General features: G+C 37.7%; 12 protein-coding genes across 12 annotated transcripts; 4 read left to right on the top strand and 8 right to left on the bottom strand.

Moving 5' to 3' along the window:
- Positions 1 to 365: 365 nt before the first annotated feature.
- On the top strand, positions 366 to 1,010 carry RRG9 (mitochondrial ribosome assembly protein RRG9; the record flags this gene model as incomplete). The annotated part of the gene is made up of 1 exon (XM_056225184.1): positions 366 to 1,010. The coding sequence occupies one exon, from the start codon at positions 366 to 368 to the stop codon at positions 1,008 to 1,010; it is 645 nt and encodes a 214-aa protein (XP_056079028.1).
- Positions 1,011 to 1,238: 228 nt separating this feature from the next.
- Positions 1,239 to 1,844, bottom strand: PEX17 (Pex17p; the record flags this gene model as incomplete). Its single annotated transcript, XM_056225183.1, has 1 exon — positions 1,239 to 1,844. One exon carries the CDS (start codon positions 1,842 to 1,844, stop codon positions 1,239 to 1,241), a length of 606 nt encoding a protein of 201 aa, XP_056079027.1.
- Positions 1,845 to 2,043: 199 nt separating this feature from the next.
- On the bottom strand, positions 2,044 to 3,009 carry IES2 (Ies2p; the record flags this gene model as incomplete). Its single annotated transcript, XM_056225182.1, has 1 exon — positions 2,044 to 3,009. One exon carries the CDS (start codon positions 3,007 to 3,009, stop codon positions 2,044 to 2,046), a length of 966 nt encoding a protein of 321 aa, XP_056079026.1.
- Positions 3,010 to 3,345: 336 nt separating this feature from the next.
- Positions 3,346 to 5,826, bottom strand: RAP1 (DNA-binding transcription factor RAP1; the record flags this gene model as incomplete). Its single annotated transcript, XM_056225181.1, has 1 exon — positions 3,346 to 5,826. The coding sequence occupies one exon, from the start codon at positions 5,824 to 5,826 to the stop codon at positions 3,346 to 3,348; it is 2,481 nt and encodes an 826-aa protein (XP_056079025.1).
- A 383-nt stretch (positions 5,827 to 6,209) lies between these two features.
- Positions 6,210 to 7,190, bottom strand: PPN2 (putative serine/threonine-protein phosphatase; the record flags this gene model as incomplete). The annotated part of the gene is made up of 1 exon (XM_056225180.1): positions 6,210 to 7,190. One exon carries the CDS (start codon positions 7,188 to 7,190, stop codon positions 6,210 to 6,212), a length of 981 nt encoding a protein of 326 aa, XP_056079024.1.
- Positions 7,191 to 7,523: 333 nt separating this feature from the next.
- Positions 7,524 to 9,275, bottom strand: MGS1 (ssDNA-dependent ATPase MGS1; the record flags this gene model as incomplete). The annotated part of the gene is made up of 1 exon (XM_056225179.1): positions 7,524 to 9,275. One exon carries the CDS (start codon positions 9,273 to 9,275, stop codon positions 7,524 to 7,526), a length of 1,752 nt encoding a protein of 583 aa, XP_056079023.1.
- A 563-nt stretch (positions 9,276 to 9,838) lies between these two features.
- On the top strand, positions 9,839 to 11,506 carry ALG9 (dolichyl-P-Man:Man(6)GlcNAc(2)-PP-dolichol alpha-1,2-mannosyltransferase; the record flags this gene model as incomplete). Its single annotated transcript, XM_056225178.1, has 1 exon — positions 9,839 to 11,506. The coding sequence occupies one exon, from the start codon at positions 9,839 to 9,841 to the stop codon at positions 11,504 to 11,506; it is 1,668 nt and encodes a 555-aa protein (XP_056079022.1).
- Positions 11,507 to 11,757: 251 nt separating this feature from the next.
- ADE12 (adenylosuccinate synthase) lies at positions 11,758 to 13,059 on the bottom strand (the record flags this gene model as incomplete). Its single annotated transcript, XM_056225177.1, has 1 exon — positions 11,758 to 13,059. The coding sequence occupies one exon, from the start codon at positions 13,057 to 13,059 to the stop codon at positions 11,758 to 11,760; it is 1,302 nt and encodes a 433-aa protein (XP_056079021.1).
- A 707-nt stretch (positions 13,060 to 13,766) lies between these two features.
- POP1 (ribonuclease P/MRP protein subunit POP1) lies at positions 13,767 to 16,379 on the top strand (the record flags this gene model as incomplete). Its single annotated transcript, XM_056225176.1, has 1 exon — positions 13,767 to 16,379. The coding sequence occupies one exon, from the start codon at positions 13,767 to 13,769 to the stop codon at positions 16,377 to 16,379; it is 2,613 nt and encodes an 870-aa protein (XP_056079020.1).
- A 1,358-nt stretch (positions 16,380 to 17,737) lies between these two features.
- SSU72 (RNA polymerase II subunit A C-terminal domain phosphatase) lies at positions 17,738 to 18,358 on the bottom strand (the record flags this gene model as incomplete). Its single annotated transcript, XM_056225174.1, has 1 exon — positions 17,738 to 18,358. The coding sequence occupies one exon, from the start codon at positions 18,356 to 18,358 to the stop codon at positions 17,738 to 17,740; it is 621 nt and encodes a 206-aa protein (XP_056079019.1).
- A 245-nt stretch (positions 18,359 to 18,603) lies between these two features.
- On the bottom strand, positions 18,604 to 20,079 carry ATG4 (cysteine protease ATG4; the record flags this gene model as incomplete). The annotated part of the gene is made up of 1 exon (XM_056225173.1): positions 18,604 to 20,079. One exon carries the CDS (start codon positions 20,077 to 20,079, stop codon positions 18,604 to 18,606), a length of 1,476 nt encoding a protein of 491 aa, XP_056079018.1.
- Positions 20,080 to 20,352: 273 nt separating this feature from the next.
- Positions 20,353 to 22,638, top strand: SQS1 (Sqs1p; the record flags this gene model as incomplete). The annotated part of the gene is made up of 1 exon (XM_056225172.1): positions 20,353 to 22,638. One exon carries the CDS (start codon positions 20,353 to 20,355, stop codon positions 22,636 to 22,638), a length of 2,286 nt encoding a protein of 761 aa, XP_056079017.1.
- Between the last annotated feature and the right edge of the window lie 308 nt (positions 22,639 to 22,946).

Here is a 22,946-nt window from a genome sequence, read left to right as displayed (position 1 = left end):
TCAAAGGAGTTATTATTGAACCAGGAAAGTAAAGAAAGAATGTAATTCTTGTTATTCTTGTTCCTACTATTCAGGTTCAGATGACTTACTTGATCCGATTACTCTTTTTCAGTGGCTATCCTTAATAGCCTTGAGAAAAGTTGATTACTAAAAATAATCAGTACACCCCACAATCGTATAAGATGATTATAAACTATCTAGTAACATAGAATGATGTAGAGACTTAAGTGCTATTAATCGAATGGTAAAGAATGGCTCCAAGGGAAGTCAATCGTATCTTATTTTTTATAAATAATTAAGGCGTTTTCGAAGGACTGCATATATTCCATCTAGCTTCCCTCCAAATTACCTGGGTTGCACTTGGCATGAATATTCTGCGAGTAGCATGTCGCTCCTTTCACTGCTTGCGCTGCGGTTCACTGCTCAATGAGAATAAAGGATGGTCGTCCAAGAAAATTATTAAACTGATCAATAAATCGAGTTTATCTAACAAAGAATTTACAGGAAAAGTACGAGATAATGTTAAAGAGATTCCTGAGTGGAAAAAACAGAAAATGGCTATAAGAAAAAAGTTGCAAGGCCAAAGATGGAACCCATCGAAAAAGATATCTCAAGAACAGATGGAGGCTTTAAGACTATTAAAATTCAACTTCCCGGAACTGACAGCATCCGATCTTGCAGACCGATTCAAGATATCTCCTGAGGCTGTTAGAAGAATTTTGAGATCTAACTGGAAGCGTACTGATGAGGAAAATAATGACGCTCACGAAAGATGGAAAAGAAGAGGATTACGAATAAAAGAAATGTATCAAAAAAACGAGAATATGGATCATGTAGCCAACCAAATTGTGACTGGCAGAAAGCTCATACTCGGGTCCAACACAAATTCATCTGAACTAATAGCGAAGAGTGTCCGCACTTTTAAACCTTTCAAGCACAATAATGGTATATCTGAAAAGAAAAGCACGAACAAACTGTACATTTTAAAGCATCTGTCCCCAAAAAAATAATAAGTTCGAGGTAATTTGCATATTGTTTCCAAACCTCTTGTACATAAAAACGAATATATAGAATAGAAAACAAGCTAAAAAAATATCAGACATATTTTTCATACTGGACTTTTCATGTGATAGTTATATATGTATTTTTCAGAGTAGCATAGAACTATGTGCTGCCCTCGCCGGCTCGACAGATTCATCCACATCAATTATAAGTACTTTAATTCAATACTACTGTTCCTAACAATATCTTGGCACTTGACCATTCACAAACCAGCCCTTAATCTCCCGGATACTTTGAATGACATCTCTTGATTTTTTTGAGAGATTTTGAGATCTATCTGTCAATTCAACTTGGTCTGTTACCATCTTAACTTGAAAGACGAAATCGTCTATACTTTCAGAAGGTCGGTCGGTGGATCCATTAAAATATTGTAATTCTCGCTTTACTGTTTGCAATTGATCAATCATTTCAGTCCAATAGCTGTTGCCCTCTTGTATTGTATTGTCATCAGAAGTCTGAGTGGATCGCTCTACATAATTATTCTGTTCATTATATCCTAGTGAGGATACTGGGGTCATCACTAGTCGTTTTTGCAGTTTAGATATCATTCCCCTCAGACGCAATAAAATAAACAAAGAGAAGTCATGCCTCTGCAAATACTGCTTTTGTATCATTGGTTCAACAAACATAGCGACAAAAAAATATAAAAATGCATAAATTGATCCACCATTATATAATATTGACTTTATAGCTTTTACCGTTGGATTAGGCCTTTCAACTCTTCTAATGTCTACATCAGAAGGCCAGTTAATATTCCTAGGAAAACTCTTAATTGATGCCATGGTTTCTGATCAGCTCTTTATGGTTTTGAATACTAAAATGATGGTTGTCTTGATGGTCTCATCATCTCGGTCCCTTATGAATTGACTTGAAAACGCGGGTGATACATTAACACCGAACGCAAACAATGCTAAATCAGAACACATTTTAAACGTTATAAATCAAATTCTATGTAGAAATTGCATCAGCTTTATTTTCCACTTAAAATGTACAGAACAGATCTTCCTTATAATTCCTCAAAATTCTTGTCATACCGTCGCTATTATAAGGCCTGCGCGGTTTTACAAAACTTGAGGAGCCATCATTATTTTCATCATCGTTCGGCAGGTGACTCCTTGACTTACCAGCCCTTTTCTTTAAAAGCTTGTTGATTGTATCTTGCTTTTCTTCTTCTAATCTCTTCTCGCTAAGATTTTTCCGTTTACGTGCGTTTTCAGCTCTTCGTAACTGGATCTCTTCATCAGTTAATTTCTTTTTAGAACCACCATCTTCCAACAAATCTAACAGCATCTTGCTTCGAGTGGTAGTGCTTCTAGTGGAGTCTGTTGTATTTTCTTTTGTGGCTTCAGTTTCATCGTCTTCTTCGTTTCCATTACCGTTTGTCACAGACCTCAATTCGTCTGACTCCTTACTTGTACTGACTTCATTATCTTCATAGCCTCCAGATTCTGCATCTTGCTCTTCCTCCCTTTTTTGTCCAACATCATTCTGATCGTAGTGAATTTCTTCACTTTCTTCTACCTCCCCTTTGTCTCTCCCTCTACTCTGCCCTTCTTCTGAACCCTCTTCTTCATCCGTAACACCATCTTCCATTACGCTGTCATCGACTTTACTATCTTCAATATCAGAATTTTCAAAAGATGTTGTCACAACTTGCCTTTTGTCCATTGATCTGGTATGAAAGTGACGCTTTTTAGAAGGGTTCAATACTTCCTCATCTTCATCATAGTCCTCATCGACCTCATTAGTGAGTTCTTTATTCCTGATACGCTTAGAGGTTCTTACACCTTTCGGTTCTCTCTTACGCACTGTTCTTCTGGATGATTTGTTTGTAACTATCTGATCATCAGGATCTTCTGTATAATCATCATCGTCGATGTATTCTTCCTCCCCAACTGAGACGTTGTCAGATAGTTCTACCTCAATATCACTTGTTTCACTGTCCATTATATATATGTAGCTGTCTCTCAGTAAGTGATCTTATCATCAAAGGAAAAACACGTCAAAATATGAACTTCGTTCTTGCTTTCTTCTTTTCTTCTTTTCCACACTTTTCTTCCTTTTTTCATCATGAGCATTCCATTCTATGAACTGGTCCTCCTCCGCCTTTACAACATTGCAAAGAAAAGAGGCATGTTGTTACATAAAAGAAAGAATTTAATTTTTAAATAGGAAATAGTTTACATAAATTACACATTGAATTGAAAAACAAAGTAAAGTACACATGTCATTGATGCAAAGTAGTAAAGTAAAGTAAACGATGACATGCTTTATGTGATTCGTTCACAATAGGTCCTTTTCAAAAAACCTTTTCCTCATTTCCATTCTACCAGTACCATGTTTTTTAATCAGTTTTCTTATTTGCTCTTGATCATTACTTTTTAGTGACTCGTCGTCTTCATGTGTCCAGATACCGGGAACGTTAGGTGGAGGATTAACATTGTCTTTAAACATGTTCAAAAAGTAGCGAGGGAAGACCATCAAGTCTCCAGATAAGCATGTCAATATGGTCGTGCTGAAATTCTTACGTATACCGGTTTCATCGCAAAGATCTTGTACCAATTTTTCAGCTTGTGACGGCTCATAATCTCCTGAAATGACTTCATGAAGTTTATCCATAAATTGCCTCGTGCTGCCGAAATGGAAAAATAATGGTAAGAAAAGATCTGTTGTCGCAATTTTTGGTGGAAAGCTTATTGTATCGGGATCAATATTATCATATATATCTTCATTCGAGAAGTCACTTCTTATAGCTTCCGCAATTTCGTGTGGATACTCAAAAGGTAAACTGTTTGAAATATTGGATAAGTCGTTCTTTAAACTGGATATGAAATTCATCGTATCTTCGTCCAATAGTTCGTTTTCTGGGATGGCGTAAGAGTTGGAAGCAACGGCAGCGGCAGCAGCGGCCGCATTGGCAGAAGCAGCATTAGCAGTGGGCTGAGCATTCCTCTGAGAACTATAATTCCTCGCTCTCTTGGCTGCCGAATTGTAGTTACCTGGAGTGGGCACGCCGGGCCTCTTGGGTCTATTGGTGAGGTTCTTCATCGGTTCTGGTTCTCTATTCTGAGCTTTTTCGGCTTCATAATAACTGATATAGTCATCAATACCATAAGCTAATAAAAACTTTCTGAATCTGTCTCTCCAAGCGTTTTCGGTATGAGTTGCATGTTCTTCCGCAAAATGCTTGAAAAATTCTCGTGCGATGGGTCCTCTTCGACTTTGAGTCCTGTAAGCTGCGAAGTTTGGTTCATTTCCTGGAACATGATTTGGGTCCATTGTCATATTCCTTCTTGCAATAGCAGTAGGTGTATCCTCATCTGTAATTAGCGATCTTCCCGTATCAGGATCGATTTGGAACAAATCACGGTAAAACTGCTTCTTGACTGCGATTGCCAAAGTGTAATCTTCATCTGCCGAAAATTTCCTTTTAATTGATGGTGGCAAAACCTTGGTTTTTATCAGGTTTCCATCTTCGTCTCTTACCAATTTACCAAATTTGTCAACTTCATAGACATACTCTAGTCTTTTAGAAAGATAGACCCTAAACCTATGTCTAATAGAATTACCTGTATGATTGGGTACATAATGCGATATTTCATCGTAAAGTGTATGAGTGGTACGTCTGGTCGGATTCTTTCTCACAACATCCAAAATAAACTCGTCTTCTTCATCTGTAAATGACGCCTTATTGTGTGAAGGCAAAGCTCCTCTGGACATCATGGACCGTTGTGCTTGAAAAGATGCATTACCTTCCTCGCCTGATTGAGCGTTGTTATCTTGTGCTAACAGATCGTTGTCTTCATCGTTAATAATGTTATTGCTATTACTAGAGGCATCTTTTTGAGGTTGTTCGATTTGTACAAGGTCATCACGCCCTCCGCTTGCCATTGATGCGGTACCGTTTACATGTTGGCGTAGCAGTTGTGCTTGTTCTTGTAATCTAGCTTGTTGCTCTGCATCTATCATGTCTTTTTCCTTGGTTGGTTCTTCCACACCGTTGTTAGAACTTTTGGAACCTGTCTCTGTTTTTGGTTCAACAGAATTGTTAGTATTGCTATTACTATTACTCCTACAGCTAGAATGGGATTCATCCTGTAACCTGCTGTCTACAACTTCTCTAAAATTGTCGTAAGGGACTAAATAATTTTCCATATTCAACAAAGAGTTACTTTGGCAACAGGCCTTGATATAAGTTGGAGTTACCGTTGGTAAATTGGTGTGATTATAGGGTGATACAATGAAGACATTCTCTTTTGATTCTCTTGGTTTGGAATCCAGTACTTCACCTCCATTTGCTCTAATCAAACGCGCTAACTGATCAACGTCATTCAAAGAATCGTGTGCATCTGCGTCGCGATTAAGATAGAATTTCATATTTAACAGAGGAGGAGCACTTATTTGATCTTTCTTTTCCTCAATAGCGGTACCATCAGTAGAAGATACTGCTGCAGAAGTAGCAGAAACTGTAGAAGCCTTAGTGATATCAGTGGTCGCGGTCGTGTCGACCACAGACATGGTGGTTGTTACGTCAGCTTCAGTGGCATTATTCTCCTTCTTTTCGATTTTGACCTGATCTTCTTTCTCGCTAACCTCATCACTAGCAACATCAGGATTTTCTTCATTTGGATCAGCCTTCACGTCAGCGGCAGATCCGGGTGCCGTAGTAACCGCAGCAGAGCCGTTGTCTACAACAACCATACTCGGATCCAAGGCATCAACAAACTCAGCTGGTGCTGTTTCAAAATCATCTGGACTGGACATTATGAGATAAAAGGTACGCAAATGGTGTCTTGTGTGGGGCGAATGTGTCTACAACAGTTCGTGTTTACTATCTTCTGGGCTATGGGTTTGTTTTGTTCAAAACGTGTTGATGGTGTTTAGGTGCTGGATGTTGGGTGTTGAAGAAATGATTTTGCGATATTCTGTTTCGGTTTTATTTTGGTTTTTCGTCAGTTTTTAGAACTTCAACAAGGAAGCCGGGGCGGGTAGTGGGCCGCCAAAGGAATGGCTGTAGCTTCGTTGAAGGCCCTATTTGTCTTCGAGATGCTGCAGTATGCGAGTTACATAATCATAACCATATTCCTATTGTTTGGTATATTATATATAATCTAGTGTATATTTATATATGAATTTTTTTCTTTTGTCTAAGAGCATTCTACTTGAATCAATGTGTAGTCATATTGTCCTTTTTTTCTGTCGTATTTCACCTTCATGGACGAGAGTAAGTTATCTTTTATACATGCTGTATCCAACCCTTTGGTCTGTTTCCGTAGGTTTAATCCCATGGAAGCGTCATGACCATAAAATACTTTAGCATTGCTAAAGTAGTCCCCATATTTGTCCCACAACTTGTACCACCTGATATAGTTTTTGTTTTCTTTTTCACGGGATGTCCTTGACCAGTGCTTCTTATCCACGTACTTCATGTTTGACAGAGAACTCACACCGGGAATTTGGTTTGGCTTCATGAAATCTCCCGGTAGCATCCCCGCATGTGCGCCAAATAGTTTATCGCCAGTAATATCTAGATCCAATTCGATTGCTACTGAGCAATGTTCCGCCAACTGACTCAATTTGGAAAACCCGAGCTCGCGAGCTAATTTTTCATGTGCAGTGCTGATCTTTGAAATGTCCTGTGGTATGAAATCACTTTCAGTACTGAAAGTCAGAGGTGTCATTAATTTGGGGCGCTTTACCCATTTTGAGAAGTCTGGGTTCAAGTAAGCCATCATGACCAATATTTCATGATTACCTAGAACGCACTTCACCTGGTCCCTGTGATTTAAAATATACGATACCACCTTGTCTGATTCTGGGCCCTTGTAAATAAAGTCACCCAACAATATGATAGTTGTATTTTCTCCCAGTCCTCCAATCTTGTCATCAATGAGCTCCATGAATTCATCATAGTTACCATGGATATCCCCAACAAAAACGTATTCCTTGTTTAAATCTGTTACATGCTCAATCTTTTTCAAGGTATTAATTGTAGGCAATAAAGAAACTGGTGGAGGTAACCGAGGGTTACTGAAATTTAAAATATATAGTGTATACGCGCAGCACGCGAAGAAAAAGATCAATGTTGCGCTGATTGAAGTGACTCGTCTTTTGCGCTTATTGTCCATCTTTACGTATTCTATAATGTACAAGCCTATCCCGTATCAAAAGCTGAGAAGTCGACGGAAAGATGAAAACGTTCTAAGAATAATGTGCTCTTCTTATAAGGTGCGTATTTGATGTTTTAGCACACCTCAGATAGGTCCGCGAGACTTTTCTTGCCCTGAAAAATGAAGGTACAGCCTTGATTATATAAAGCGGTATGTGGTTCTGCACAAAAACGTGTCAACAATGCTTACCAAACGTAAAATAAAAAAGCGGCATTGGCGAAACAAAAAAAATATAAACGTAAAAATGGCATTGGTAAAAGTAAAGAATGTATGCTATTAACTTTAATACGTCTATTTTAAGTCAGGATCTTCTTTATCTCCTAAATGTTTACCATCCAGGAACTCCAAGTCGATCTTATCTGAGCATTTCTCGAGTACTTCTTTAGGAAAATAATCTTGCTGGACTTTCCCTTCAATGTAATCAGGGTTATACTTGTAGCCTCTGTGGTAACCCAGCTCTTCCATTAGTTTAGTTGGTGCATTTCTAATATGCATTGGTATTTCGCTGCTTGCTAAACTATACATATTTTCACTCATCATTGCCCTTAATTTTTTCCAAGCTCTATATAATTCCACTGATTTGGGCGCTCTGGCCAATGCAACACAACATTGTGCCAAAGCAAGGTCTGCTTCTGGTAGGCCAACTTTCATCACTGCATCATGCGCTGCGACAGCCAGCGGTAATAAGGAATTATCTCGTAATCCAATGTCTTCAGAAGCTATTCGAATCATCCTTCTCGCTACATACAATGGATCTTCTCCCCCCTGCAACATTCTTGCCAAATAATACAATGAGGCGTTCTCATCCCCTCCTCTAATGGCTTTGTGAAACGCTGAGATAGTATCATAGTGATTGTCGCCCTTTGGATCATAATAAGTATTAAGTCCATTACTGCTATTGTTTTTAATTATATTCCGAAGGTCATCAGTAGATAACTCTTTTTCGTCAACTTTGCGTTCTCTTGTAGAGATTTCAATCATTTCCAACATATTTAAAGCTCTCCTTGTATCGCCTACGGATAGATCTACCACATACTCCAATATGTTTCTAGATAACTTCAAAGGATTTTCAATATTCCAAACCTGCTTTCGGCATTTATTCAACAACGCAATCCCCCTCGATAGGACAATACAAAGCTCATTAATGTTCAACTTTTCCAAGACAAAGATCAAACACCTACTGATCAGAGCATTATTTAGCTGAAAACTCGGGTTTTCTGTTGTTGCACCAATTAGAATGATATCACCGTTTTCCACATGAGGTAGTAACAAGTCCTGTTGAACTTTATTGAATCTATGGATTTCATCAATGAACAGTACAGTCCTTCTTTTGGTTAATTGATATTCCTTTTTAGATTTGTCGAATATACCTCTTAACTCTTGTGTGTTTGCCTTTGTTGCACTTGTTTCAATCATATAATATTTAGAACCGACGTTTGACTCACTATTACTGATTGTTGCAGTCTTCGTTAATAACCTGGCTAACGAAGTCTTCCCTACACCTGGAGGACCCCAGAGTATCATAGATGGAATGGTTCCCTGTTTTATATATTTGAATAGTGTACCATTATCTTGAGAAAGAATGTGTTGCTGTCCGACATAATCTCTTAACTCTTTTGGCCTTAATTTTTCACTTAATGGCAAATGACTTATTTTTTGCAACCATCTGCTCTCATAATCAATGTTATTTTGTTGACCTCTATTCGAAGCAGACTCTATTATGGGTTTTGTAGATTCCATCGATGAAGCAGCTCTAAATCTTTTGTTTTCATTTTCAGCAGTCTTAACGCCCTCATTATCATTCTTAATATCCGTTGCGGTTTCGTGAAGTTCGTCATCAAGATCAACAAACTTTTCATCATTCATTTGCTTTCTCTTTTTTGGACCTGCCAGAAGACTTGAGACCGTTTGTGGTCTACGTGAAGGTCTTGACTTTTCTTTGCCACATATATCAAGATGTGAGTTGATCAGGGAGAAGACAACTTTTTTAGAGCAAATGGGACATGAAATCAGTTGCTCTACAGACGACCTTTTATTATTCATTAAGAACGTGTGGCCTCTGTAGCAGATCTCACTCGCTGAATGTTTTTCTCTTGATAATTCTAACTTCAATCTGTCAATCACCTACTTTTAGACACGTTTCCTTTAAAGACAACGCGTTCTATTTTACAAGTAAGTAACCGATGGAGAATTTCAAAAAGAAAAAAACGATTGGAAGCAGGCTCTCAATGTGAAAGACGATACTATGTGATTTACCTAAACGATTACTCATCCCTTGAATTTATTGCCAAAATCTGTTGTGCACTTGTGCACGTTAAACCTACTTTTATTGTCTATGGCGGGCGACCCGACCCAGCGTATTTTCATTGAAAAACGCAACAATAAGTCCGTTACGCAATATTGATTTTGATGAGAACCACTATGCAACATTGATTGCTGCCAATAGTGGCTTGAAAGAGAATAACTAGATATACAAAGGTAGTTCGACACAATAAAGTATACTTCCTCGTCTTTATTGTATCATTGGTGCTACTAACCAGTTTTAATAACTTCAACTATATTGGATTTGCTTTTTTTGCACCTTGAAGCACAAATATAAGGGAACGATGAATTGCAAGGCGGTAACCATCAGTTTGTTGCTACTGCTACTCTTAACAAGAGTATATATTCAACCGACATTTTCATTAATTTCAGATTGCGACGAAACTTTCAACTACTGGGAGCCACTAAATTTATTGGTACGTGGATTTGGAAAACAAACTTGGGAATACTCTCCTGAATATTCTATAAGATCATGGGCTTTCCTGTTACCTTTTTACTGTATTCTTTATCCAATAAACAAGTTTACTGAGCTTGAAAGCCAGTGGAACTTTTTTATCACGAGAGCTTGCCTAGGCTTTTTTAGTTTCATAATGGAATTTAAACTACATCGTGAAATTGCCGGCACATTGACTTTGCAAATTGCAAATATCTGGATTATTTTCCAACTGTTTAATCCGGGCTGGTTCCACGCATCTGTTGAATTATTACCATCCGCCGTTGCCATGTTATTGTATGTAGGTGCTACTACACACTCCTTGCGTTATCTATCTACTGGGTCTACTTCAAATTTTACTAAAAGTTTAGCGTACAATTTCCTAGCTAGTATACTTGGCTGGCCATTTGTTTTAGTCTTGAGTCTACCATTATGCTTACATTACCTTTTCAACCATAGAATAATTTCCACCATTAGGACTGCATTCGATTGCTGCCTAATATTCTCCCTAACTGCATTTACTGTTGTTGTTACTGATAGTATTTTTTATGGAAAGCTTGCACCTGTGTCATGGAATATCTTATTTTACAATGTCATTAATGCAAATGAAGAAACTGGCCCAAACATTTTCGGTGTTGAGCCATGGTACTACTATCCACTAAACTTGATGCTGAATTTCCCATTGCCTGTGTTGGTTTTAGCTACTTTTGGAATCTTCCATTTGAGATTATGGCCTTTATGGGCTTCCTTATTCACATGGATCGCGATCTTTGTCCAGCAACCTCACAAAGAGGAAAGGTTTCTTTATCCAATTTATGGATTGATCACCCTTAGTGCAAGTATAGCTTTTTACAAAGTTTTGACTTTATTTAATAGAAAGCAAATTTTAAAAAAAGGAATAAAATCATCAGTTCTATTGATTGTTGCGGGACAGGCAATGTCACGTATAATAGCTTTGGTCAACAATTACACAGCTCCAATAGCCGTTTATGAACAATTTTCTTCACTAAATCAAGGTAATGTAGAATCACCGGTGGTGAACGTATGCACAGGCCGTGAATGGTATCACTTCCCAAATTCTTTCCTGCTGCCAGATAATCACAGATTAAGATTTGTAAAATCTGGATTTGACGGTCTTCTTCCAGGAGATTTTCCAGAGAATGGATCTATCTTCAAAAAGATTAGAACTACACCCAAGGGAATGAATAACAAAAACATATATGATACTGGTAAAGAGTGGCCAATTGCTAAGTGCGATTACTTTATTGACATTGTAACCCCAATAAATCTAACAAAAGACGTTTTCAATCCTTTACATCTCATGGACAACTGGAATAAACTGGCATGTGCCGCATTCATCGACGGTGAGAATTCTAAAATCTTTGGTAGAGCATTCTATATGCCAGAGCTGATCAACCAAGTTATGCAAAGAGTTGCACCAAAACAATGGAACAAAGTATATGGTGTTCATTACATCGATTACTGTTTGTTTGAAAAACCAACTGAGACTATTAATTGATATATAAATGCTCTTAACAAACGGCCGAAGGCCCATTGTTCGATTTTGTATATAAGTGTCTTTTTATTGATATTTTTGATATTTTATATACACACATATATATTTATGCATTTATAAAAACACTTTTGTTCATTACTTTTTTTTTTCGTTAGGAGCTTTTTAAAATGTCAAGATTAATTACATTTCATATACATAAAAGTATAAAAACCGTGAAAAGAAATTATATCGAAGTGTTATGAATCCTTAACACACTATTTGATTTCTTTATGCAACATGCTTTCTCTTGCTGGGCCAGTACCAACCCATTCAACAGGAACACCAACAAAATCTTCAATAAATTTCAAGTATTTTCTTGCGTTTTCAGGCAAATCTTCATACTTGGTAATTTTGGTAATATCTTGGTCCCAACCTGGCAGAACTTTGTATTCAACTTCAACTTTACCCAAAATATTCAAATCTTCAGGAAACAAATCCAACTTTTTACCTTCAATAGAATATGAAATACCCACTGGGATTTCTTTGAAGGTATCTAGAACATCTAATTTGGTAATGTTTAAGCTTGTGTACCCATTGATCAAAGTGGAGTATTTCAAAACAACCAAGTCTAACCAACCACAACGACGCTTACGACCAGTAGTGACACCAAATTCAGCACCAATAGTTTGTAGTTTCTCTCCATCTTCGTTCAATTGTTCTGTTGGGAAAGGACCTTCACCAACTCTAGTTGTGTAAGCTTTAACCACACCATAAATTTCATCAATAGTACGTGGAGGAATACCTAAACCAGTGAGAACACCGCCAATACCAGTACTTGAGGAAGTCACATATGGATATGTACCAAAATCAATATCTAACATCAGAGCGTTAGCACCCTCGACCAATATCTTCTTTTTTGCTTCAATAGCATTATGCATGAATACAACGGAGTCGACGACGAATGGTTTTAATTGCTCTCTTAATTTTTTATATTCGGCAAGCTTAGCATCAAAATCGTATTCGAAATCACCATATCTTTGTCTTCTCGTTTCCAATAATCTTTTATATCTAGCAACAAATTCTTCCCATGCCCCTGGTTGATCATTAACTAAATGATGGACTCTGAGGCCAGATCTCGAAGCCTTCGTGGAATAAGTTGGGCCAATACCTTTACCAGTTGTACCGATATTTTTACCATCTTTAGAACGGCCTGATAACTCCAATTCTCTCAATTTGTCAGTCACTTGATGGAAGTCAAAAACCAAATGTGCTCTAGAAGAGACAAATAATCTACCTCTTGCATTTTTCAAACCTTTAGCTTCTAAGGTTTCCAATTCCTTGAAAAAAGATGGAACATGAATAACAACACCGTTACCCAACAGATTTTGACAGTTTGGATTGACTAAACCAGATGGTAACATATGAAAATCATATTTAACTCCATCTACAACAATTGTATGTCCGGCATTATTACCACCTGCACAACGGGCGACAATGTCATATTTACCAACGAGTAAGTCAACCAATTTACCTTTACCTTCATCACCCCACTGGGAGCCTAACACAACGTTAACCATTTTGATACTTTTTTATTTCGAAATGTTGCGATTTTTCCTTTCTTGTTCAACAAAGTTTTGCTATCTACTCCGTCGAAGTTAGATTTTACGATCTTCTCTTTTATAAAGGAATTCAAGAGATAAGAGAAAAATTGAAAAGAAATATTATAAGAAAAAGAAATTACGTTTCTGGAAATAATTCTTACTTATTATTATTTACCTTATTAATTTGTGACTCAATAAAATGATCGCGACCGGTAAACGTGAAATAAAGATTATTTAAATACAAAAATTTTCCTGCATCCGTGTTTACATGGACACACAGAGTGTGACATGGTTTTCTCGAGGGACTTGGTCACGAGAGCAAATGAGATTATACTATCTCACCATCCGATTGTCTGGGGTTGCGGTAATTGCTGGATTCCTTTAAATTTACAGATTTATTAATTGATTAAAAGTAAATTACTCTTGACTCTGCATCCGTAAGTAACGCAAGTTGACTTCTTCCTTGTTATATTCTCACATGTGATAATCACGTGAAATTTTCATAAGTAAACACGGGTAATATGGCTAGAAAACTTTTCAGTAATATTCCATTAAAGAAGCAGGTCTAAAATTCGATGAGATCATGGAAAGGGCGGAAGGATTTTAAAGAACTCGAAACTTTGTATAACACGTCGTTTGGTCATTTGAAGGTGCTGTAAAGATTAGATTCATTTCTGTTACGAATGAGTGGAATTTCGTCTAGAGGAAATGGTGGGAAGAAAATTCTCAATAAGAACCAATTGTTGAAGAGAGATCGAATTAGAAATGCTAGATCGATTAGAGCAGAGGCAGTAGCAGCGTCATCAAAATCTGGCGCACCACGTGATTTAAGTGAGTCAGGAGGTAAGCTAAACGTCGACCAATTCATTGGTTCTCGACAATTCGAAGTCAAGCAGTTGCAATTGGCCATGCATAATTCCAAAGGAGCCAGTTCAACTAGAATATTTCAGTCGTTGCCTCGAAAACTGCGTCGTAGAACGGCGTCTCATAATGTTCGTAGGATTCCAAAGAGAATGCGTAACAGGGCTCTGAGGGAAATGCGCAAAAGTGATCAGCACGAGGTATGTAAGAATTCTTCAACTGCGGCCAGAAAAACGCATGGTTTAAATGCAAAACAGCTTTATAGAGCAAGAATGTCCGTAAAACTGCTAAGATTGGCTAGTAAATCTACCTCTATGAAGCTCAGTATGCCACCAGAGATCACCTCATCTAAATGCCATGTAAGGCAGAAAATCAAGACTTTAGGGCGTATGATCAAGGAATCTTCAAAAGCAAATCACAATATGAGGTTGCTAAATAATTGTATGGGGAGCCACGACACTACTGGTATTAATGAATTAGCAGCTATTCCCAAAGGTAGGATGAAGTATACGAAAAGGCAAAAACATTTCACCTGGCTGCCGACCCACATTTGGAATGCCAAAAGATCTCACATGCTGAAAAGATGGGGATACCAATTGGCATGGGCACCTACTCAGAAATGCTTTAAATTGACACATAGATTAGGCGGCAACACCTGTAGCTCCGATGGTGCTTTATGTATGGATTCAAGCCATATCGGTACGATTATTATAAAGGATAATAGTAATGATGTGACGGGTGACTTCTTGAAATTTATTGTGGGGAAGTTAACGGGTGGGAGAGCAAACTTAAAAAAGTATCGCGAAGGTCAGGTTTTATTCCAAGGGCTGGTTTATAGCTTCAGTGAAAATTCCTCCAAGCCACTAGGTCCATGCGACCTATTTTGGGTTCAAAAAGATGTTGTGATTTTAAGATTACATCCTTCAATTTTTACTCAAATTTTCAATATTCTGCTGCAACATACGGAAAAATTAACTGTACAAGATTGCCGATACTCATTAGCGAGCGTAACCTTGAAGGGAGCCAAAGCCCTAGAATCGTTGGCCTCTTGTTTAAGAAGCACAGATCATTGCAAATCATTTGAACAATTCAAAATCATTTCGATGATGACCGATTATAACGCCCTGCCGCAGAGGTGCACGTTCGCATTTGAAGCTATAGATCCACGTCATTTAGCTGCACCAAAAAGGTTAAACGACCCGCAGAGAAAATTGTTAAATTTTGACGATATTCTATCACTTCAGGAAAATTATCCTCATGATGAAATAAATGTTGTTCTGAACAAATTATGCGACCCGGAATCACGTAATCAATCATACAATAACCAGAGCACTTTAAAGGGTATTTCTGCTAGACGTTCCAAATTATTGACCACACCACCAAATTATATTAACAAAACAACTGTTCCATACAAAGAACATGAAGATCCTTCTATTCCTTTAGTTATAATAAGAAGGCCAAAAACCAGCGATTGGATTGTTATATTGCCATGGTTCTGGCTCCTACCGCTATGGCATCAATTGAATAGGATACCAAGGATGTATCATATTGGTCTAAGGCAATTCCAACAAATTCAGTACGAGAATAAACAGTTATATTTTCCAGATGACTATCCCTTCACTCAATCGGGTTATCTGGAAAATTCACTCTACAAAAGAGAAGCTTCAAAATTGAAGTGGAGTAAGAAGCCGATGGGAAAAAGAGTGAATTTCGAGAAGATAAAGGACATCCACAACACTAAATTACCGGCATATAATGGAGAAATCGGCGATTTTTTCAGTTCTGACTGGAGGTTTTTACAAATTTTGAGAAACGGAGTCGATTATTTACAGCGAAAAGACAAGAACTTAAAACTTATGGACAGCAAGAAGACGGGTCAGTTCAACAGCCAAGGCGTAAGAGAAATCAGCTGTGTAAACGACGTTTTAGAATTCTGCAAAGATTATGAAGCCAAGACAAAAACTATATCATCACCAGTCGAAGAAGAGGTACCAATCACAATATGTAAAGCCTCAAAATGTCAGACCCTCACTCCCAAAAACACTGACTACAATTGTTTTTCGTTTCATCTAACATTTTACCCACGTTGTACTATTGCTGTGTCTTGCATACTACTTGAACGTGGTCACCCCAAGGACAATGCGAGAATATACCAAGTTCCAGAAGAGCACCTGAAGCATTGGCTTCAACTAGCAAAAGGAGTTTACCGTTCAAATGGAAGAAAGAACCACGATTTAGATATTCCCCTTCCAGAAGTGCACGATTTGATTGGCTTTATTACCAGTGGGACTTACCACTTAAACTCTGGCAACGGTATGGGGATCGGATTCATAGATCATCATTCAGCCACTCAACAATCGAATAGATATGTTCTCGTTAGAAATGTTGGCACTAATATTTACAGATTGGCGAGATGGTCAGAAATATCCGCGTAATTAATTCCATTGTGTATGCAAATAGTCTAATATAAAGCTACGTACAAGAAGAGAAAATAGCAATTACATCGTACAATAATATCGTTTTTGGTCTTCATACGCTATTGCATACATTATAAATCGCAATGAGGTTAACGAGATTTCAATTGATTTCATTACATGAAAATTCAAACACTCTGATCTACTTTATTACATTTGCTGGTCACCAATTCATTCCCTAGCTCTTTGAATATTCAAAATATTTATTACCCGTCTTTTGTTCGGGTCGGGTTTTCCTTTTCGCGAGACGTATAAATAGTGAAAGAAAGTCCCATTTTTTTTACCTTTTCTTTCTTCCTTATTTTTGTTCTAAATCTCAATATATTCTTGAATTCTACTTTTAAATCCTCATACTTACCTTAAGATATCAGAGGAGATCAAGAAGTCCTACTGATCAAGCATGCACTTCCAATGGTAGAAGGATGTTAAGCATTTATCTTTGAGCTATAACTGCTCATTGAATTCATTGATGCAAACTCCTTGGTCACATACACATACGGTGCGGAAGGCGTGTTTGCTGACGTTTCCGTTCCCTTGTTTCAATCATTAGTTTCCCCCGTGATTCCTTTGGGGGTCCTCGGGGTTCGACTGATTTTTGAGGCCCTTTCTTTCTTCTGTCTGGAGAAGTTTGACACCAAATTCAAATTGGTGTTAGGGGAGCTGGGGCCATTCAGAAGAGAGCTTTGTGGAGACATTCTTTCAGCGTACTTTTCTCTAGTGTACCATTTAATTGTTTCAATGGCCGATTCGAATGAACTTTAGTTTATGATGAAGGTATGGCTATTAGGATTGTTTGGTCAGAATCGTATAGTCTAAGATGTGCTTTTTTAGCAGTCTCAACTTTGCTCATTGTCTTCAAGAGAAAAATTTTGGATGGTCTTGGTAGGAACGGGTGGATCTTATAATTTTTGATTTATTTTCAGAAAAGAAAAATACGAATAGTTTTCTATTTTTTCTTTCTTCAAGTATTGAAGCTCTTTTGAGTTTCATGCTTCTATTTTCTTCATTTCGATTCTATATCTGGTGATGTGCTTTGGAATGAAATATGTTAAATAAGCTACACGGGCAAAACACTAACCAACTTGCTATATAAAATGAGATACATTGAAATTCTTGATTAATTGACAATAGCTAAGTGAATGACAAGTACGAAATGCACTTAGAGGACTCCAAACAAGAAATTGTAATTATACATAATTATTATAACTAGGAGACCATCGAGGGTTCATGTATGTATGAGAACCTTCACGAATAATGTAAGACCCATGGAAATCACTGGCGGACGTCCGTGTTTTCTTTACGGCATTTCAATTTCTTGTTTAATAATATGAAGGTGCATATAGTGACGGTAGTTGAGAATGTGAGTTTTGCCACTCAGTCAAAATGTCCATTATGCAATCCTCGAAAGGAGTGTCACTTTTTTCACATTCTTCTATTTTTTCATTGAACATGTCAGCTAGTTCCAATATAGCTTTACTACCAATTTTAGCATTTTCATCATCATCTTTAATGTCAACATTGATTACATGTACTATTTTGTTCAACTTGCCACCCCTATTCATCAAATCTTCACAAACGGCATCGAAGCATCTCTCTTCACAAGTAAAAACAAAGTCAAAGACTTTTGTACTCTCTTGCCATTTTTCGGGGGCTTTTTTGAGTCTTCTATTACGATCCAGCATTTGCAATAAACCGTTCGATTTGTAGCGATCTGCTGATTGCGATAAAAGATCATTATATATATCATTATAGGGTGTACCAAACGAGTACACATTAGGCTTATCTATTGATAGACCAGGCAGTCTCACAGCTGAACCTGTTCCGTAAGAGCTAACATTATAACCTGCTTCTTGCAGGACTTTATGCGATTCCATTGAACGATTATTGTTTGATGCACAAACTGTGCAAAACTTCAAGTTTGAATTGCGATGACCAGACATATTTGACTGTATCACTAGCTATACCACCGTTGTTTTAGTCTTCTCAAATCATTCTTCATATGTTTTACCAGCCTTTTTTCACTTTCCCAATCACCTTCAGTTTTTATGCTCTTCCCGCCGCTGCGCAAGACGAAGAAAACGTAAAGGATGATTAAATGATTCGGAACAAAAGACCTGAATACTTTATTTTAGGGAATATAATAGAAGAAGTATATATGCATTCTTGGACTAGTGCCTCCTTTACACTAGCATTTATCATCGATAGGACTCGGAATACCTACTGTTTCCTTCTCGACAAGAACTCCTTCTACTTCGTAGTCTGTTAAATTTGCATTTACCGCGTGTGTGTTTCCCATGACAACGATTTTCTGATTCTTGCAGTGAATGTCTTGAAAACAATCATACTCTTCTGCATTCGTTGAATGTGGAACTACTGCGCCAATATCTACGTAATCTCCTCCTATCATTCCGGGAATTTCATTATTTCTTGTATCCTTCTCCATGGAATCTGAATCAATACTTTCTATATCATCAACGCTACAATTCAAATCAAAACCATTCATTCTCTTAGGAAGAACATTTATAATAGTGGATTCCGCAATTTCTAGCTTCCATCGCTGCCAGTCTTCTTCGCCTTTGATTAAAACACCTATAAGCATTGAGGGATCCATTTCCGATAACTGCAGTTTGCCGAATTTAGTGGTATGGCATGATTCTACAAAGCAATCTTCTATTGCTGGTTGGGGAATATGAGGATCGAAATGTAAAAATTCATTTCTTTCATAGCCAAAAAAGTACAATGACGAAGACGGCCTACCACCAGCAATGCCTACTGAATGCACAGAATTTAGAATACCACATATGCTTTCTCTATAGCTTTCATTCACTGCATCAATACCGAGCTTTACGCCTAACAAAAACAGTATCCGGCTATCTGGATTCTTTACAAATACCTCTTCGACCTCATTTTCATATACATCGCCAGATGAAACAGAGACTATACAATCATTGATACCACATTCCGGAAAGCCATATATTAAAAATTGTATACTTCTGGCGGTGGCTGCGGGGCCGAACCATTCACCTGGTCTTTTACCAGAGAGTTCTGTACCAGCAGAAACAAAGTTATGCAACGAAAATGGAGCTTCAGGAGTGTCGTTAAACCAGTCTACAAATTTTGATTCTCTTTCTAAACTCTCGTTACTATTGATTCTAAAATCTCTTCCCAAATGAACGATCTGTAAGGCATTGCCCAGCAAACTTTGTCCCGTCCTTATCATACAACCCCAGCCAATATCAGTGTTAAAACAATCAGGATTTGTTATATAGTTCTCTATGGTATTGATCGGATTTGTACGTACTAGTACATTTAGACTTAAAGGGGAAGGCCCATCTGGAGCTCTTTCTATAGGAACAAACCTCGTCCGATATGTAAAGTTGACCCTTGATCGTACATCCAAAAGAAAATCCCTTGTATAGGAAGAATTCTCCCTTCCAAACAGGGTGCTGAAAAACCCACCACTGGCCACTTCGCTGCGATACCCACTATCTTGTTCGCCTTGTTCAGGGCTACTTTCTTGGTCTTGCTCGGGGTATATTTCCCCTAATACTACACAATCATGATTCGTAAAAGCAACTGGTTCTTCAAACGACTTATGCAGCACACCATGAGAAACCTTTTGTACCAAATCCATTTTCCACAATCCTAGCCACTTCTGCATATATATCACCACCCTGTGTGTACGTTCGCGATGTTTGGTCTTTTGTTCTTTTTAGCTACCGTTATTGTGTGTATACTTAATTTTTCCCCTTTGAGGCGCTATTACGAGCAGTCTTAGCGGACAGCGCTCAATAATAGAGGTGAAATTTGAAACTTTGCATTTCAATCAGTTCTAAGCAAAAGATTATAAAAACCAGAATTTTGAGAATTACTATAAGAAGTGCTCCGTAAGCAAAGTAAAGCGTAAGCATATATTTTTTACAGCTGTCAAAAGATGGCGAAAAGGCACAGTCATTATCAAGGAAGCAGAAGTAGGCATGCACGTGGTAGTAATTCAAAGAAAGGTTGTAAGGGGAAAGGTAAGGGTCCAATGGGAAGAAAAGTTAAAAAACAGTCTGCTTCCACGAGCGGTTGGCACAACTCATCTATACCATTAGGAGAAGGTGACTTCCGTGATGTAGGTACAGATTTCAATCCAGGGAAATCATTCATATCGCCGAAGACTATAGAAGATTATTATTTTGGTCATAATGCGAAGAGTCGCTCTATGAGAATGGGCGGTTTAAGACCTGGCAATCGATATGAATCTTCAACTGATCTACAAGCAGGAAGAGCAGCTTTCCGTAAAAGGCCTATGCAATTTGTTAAAGCTAAAGAAGTTTATGATCCATCCCATGATATGATTCAAAAACTACGAGAAAAGAACCTCGTAGTAAGTCGTGAAAATATCCTTGGAATAGAAGCAGAAGTTAGTGAAGAGCCGACAAATGCGATTCATAATGTTCAAAATATTAGTAGTGAGGAGGACGAAAGGGAAAATGATAATAGTGATATCTTGGTGTCGTGCCCCAACCCACCTTCTTACGATGGAGACAAGATCAATGACAGTAAGCTATTTTTTGTAGATGAAGAGGCAGAACAGGGACTTGATTTAAACAAAATAAAAAGAGTCCGTGTTGAGGAGGTTCGAAGACCTACGGAAGTTGCTATAGAGTTCAGTCCTATCTTAACAATTGGAAAGGTTGAGCTTAATGTGTCAGAAGGTGACGAAAGCGAGGATATTGGTGTTAGCATTCCAAATAAAGGTAATGGGGTGTATCACCCTTTTGCTGATTATATTTCAGGTGTGATGCATGGTATAGATGATAGTGATTCTGACTGTGAGTTAGAATATGAAATAGAAACAGAAGATAGCAACGATGCGCTATACGAACATTCAGAAAATGGTGAGCTTGAAGGTAAGCGTAATTTTATTAAACAGCGTCCCAATGACCCAATTGATAGTAATCTTTTACCAAGTCCCAGTCCACAATTAATGGAGGATATAAAATCTCTATCAATAGATAATACCAAACCATCCAATGGTCAAAATGATAATTTTCCATCACCTATTAGTGAAGAGTTAGATTTCGGATACAAGGAAGAAGATTATGCCGTAAATACCAACGATATAGTGGTCACCAATATAAGAATGGGTGGAACAGATAATTCATATTATTTACAGTGCTACAGATTATTAGGGGATTATGATTTTCATTGGATTGATCAAGACTTACTTTCTGATTTTGTCATAGGCGAGTTAGGTCTCCCCGAGTACAGATTACCTGCTTATTTGAATTTTGTTAAGAATTCTCTTGTGCCAAAAGTTCAAACGCCTGAGCCAACTTACTCAGATATTCCAATTTCTGATTCTAGTGATGAAGAGGGTAGGTACGAAGATGATGAGGACATTGACTCTTCAATTGTGCATAGTGACATGGAGGAGGGCCTGGATGATCTCATTGCATACACGTTGAAACATGATACAGATAGATTCAAAACCTTTGAGACTAAGTCCTTAGAAACTCAAGGCAAAGGTAAGAAAAAGAAGCTACTAATAAATGAGGCCTTAGCGTTGGATACAGAAACACTGGTGACATTGCAAAGCAAGTTTAGTAAACGCTTGGAAACAAAAGCAAAGAAGAGAAAAGCCAAGGAAGATTTCATTGATCAAGAGAATAAAAACTCCAATGATATGCTTAAGAAGTACCCGTATGGCCTCCATATTCAGAATATCAAGGATGAATTAGAGTGCTTCATGTCTAGGAAGAAAGATAAACTTACTTTTCCTCCGTTAGACCCCCATGGCAACAAAACTCTGATGAAACTTGCTAAGTACTATAACTTGAAGAGCTCAAAAATTGGAAAAGCTAACCATACATCGGTGGTAGTGGAGAAAATAAAGAAAACAAAATGGTCTACTCCTAATTACAACCTCATTGATCAATTATTGAAACAGAGACCAGTATTCATGAGAATAGATGTGAAGAGACCAAGGGAGGAGCAAACAGTGTTCGAAAGAACGAAAACAATTAGGGGAAAGTTTCACGTTAAAGAGGGTGAAATTGTCGGTCAACATGCTCCAGAAATTGGAAATGAGAATATTGGTAGAAGGATGTTGGAAAAGCTTGGATGGAAAAGCGGTGAAGGCCTTGGTATTCAAGGTAATAAAGGAATAAGTGAGCCAATTTTCGCTAAGATTAAGAAAAATAGATCAGGTTTGAGACATAGCGAGAGCTAATATTCTCCATTTTTTTCGTTTTTCGTTCTCTATGTAATAACAACCGCGTACTTTAATCTTTATTCTATGTGAAAACTAAAGGAGGGCATCTACTCATATAGATATAAAGATTTAGAATGGCCTTTCGTGATATACCAAGTATATAACCATGACTATGAAGGACATTTCTTAATAGGAAATCGCGTTGCGCGACGTGAGGCGTTAGGATTTTTTTTGTGTAGTATTTATAGTTACAAAAAACAGTAAATAACAATTGTGCTCCTTTGAGAGAGAGCTACAGGTAAAAAAATTTTTAGTACAAAGTAGTT

The sequence above is a fragment of the Saccharomyces mikatae genome (assembly GCF_947241705.1).
Source record: "Saccharomyces mikatae IFO 1815 strain IFO1815 genome assembly, chromosome: 14".
In the NCBI taxonomy this organism is placed as follows: Eukaryota; Fungi; Ascomycota; class Saccharomycetes; order Saccharomycetales; family Saccharomycetaceae; genus Saccharomyces; species Saccharomyces mikatae.
This window is presented reverse-complemented; position numbering and strand designations above follow the sequence as displayed.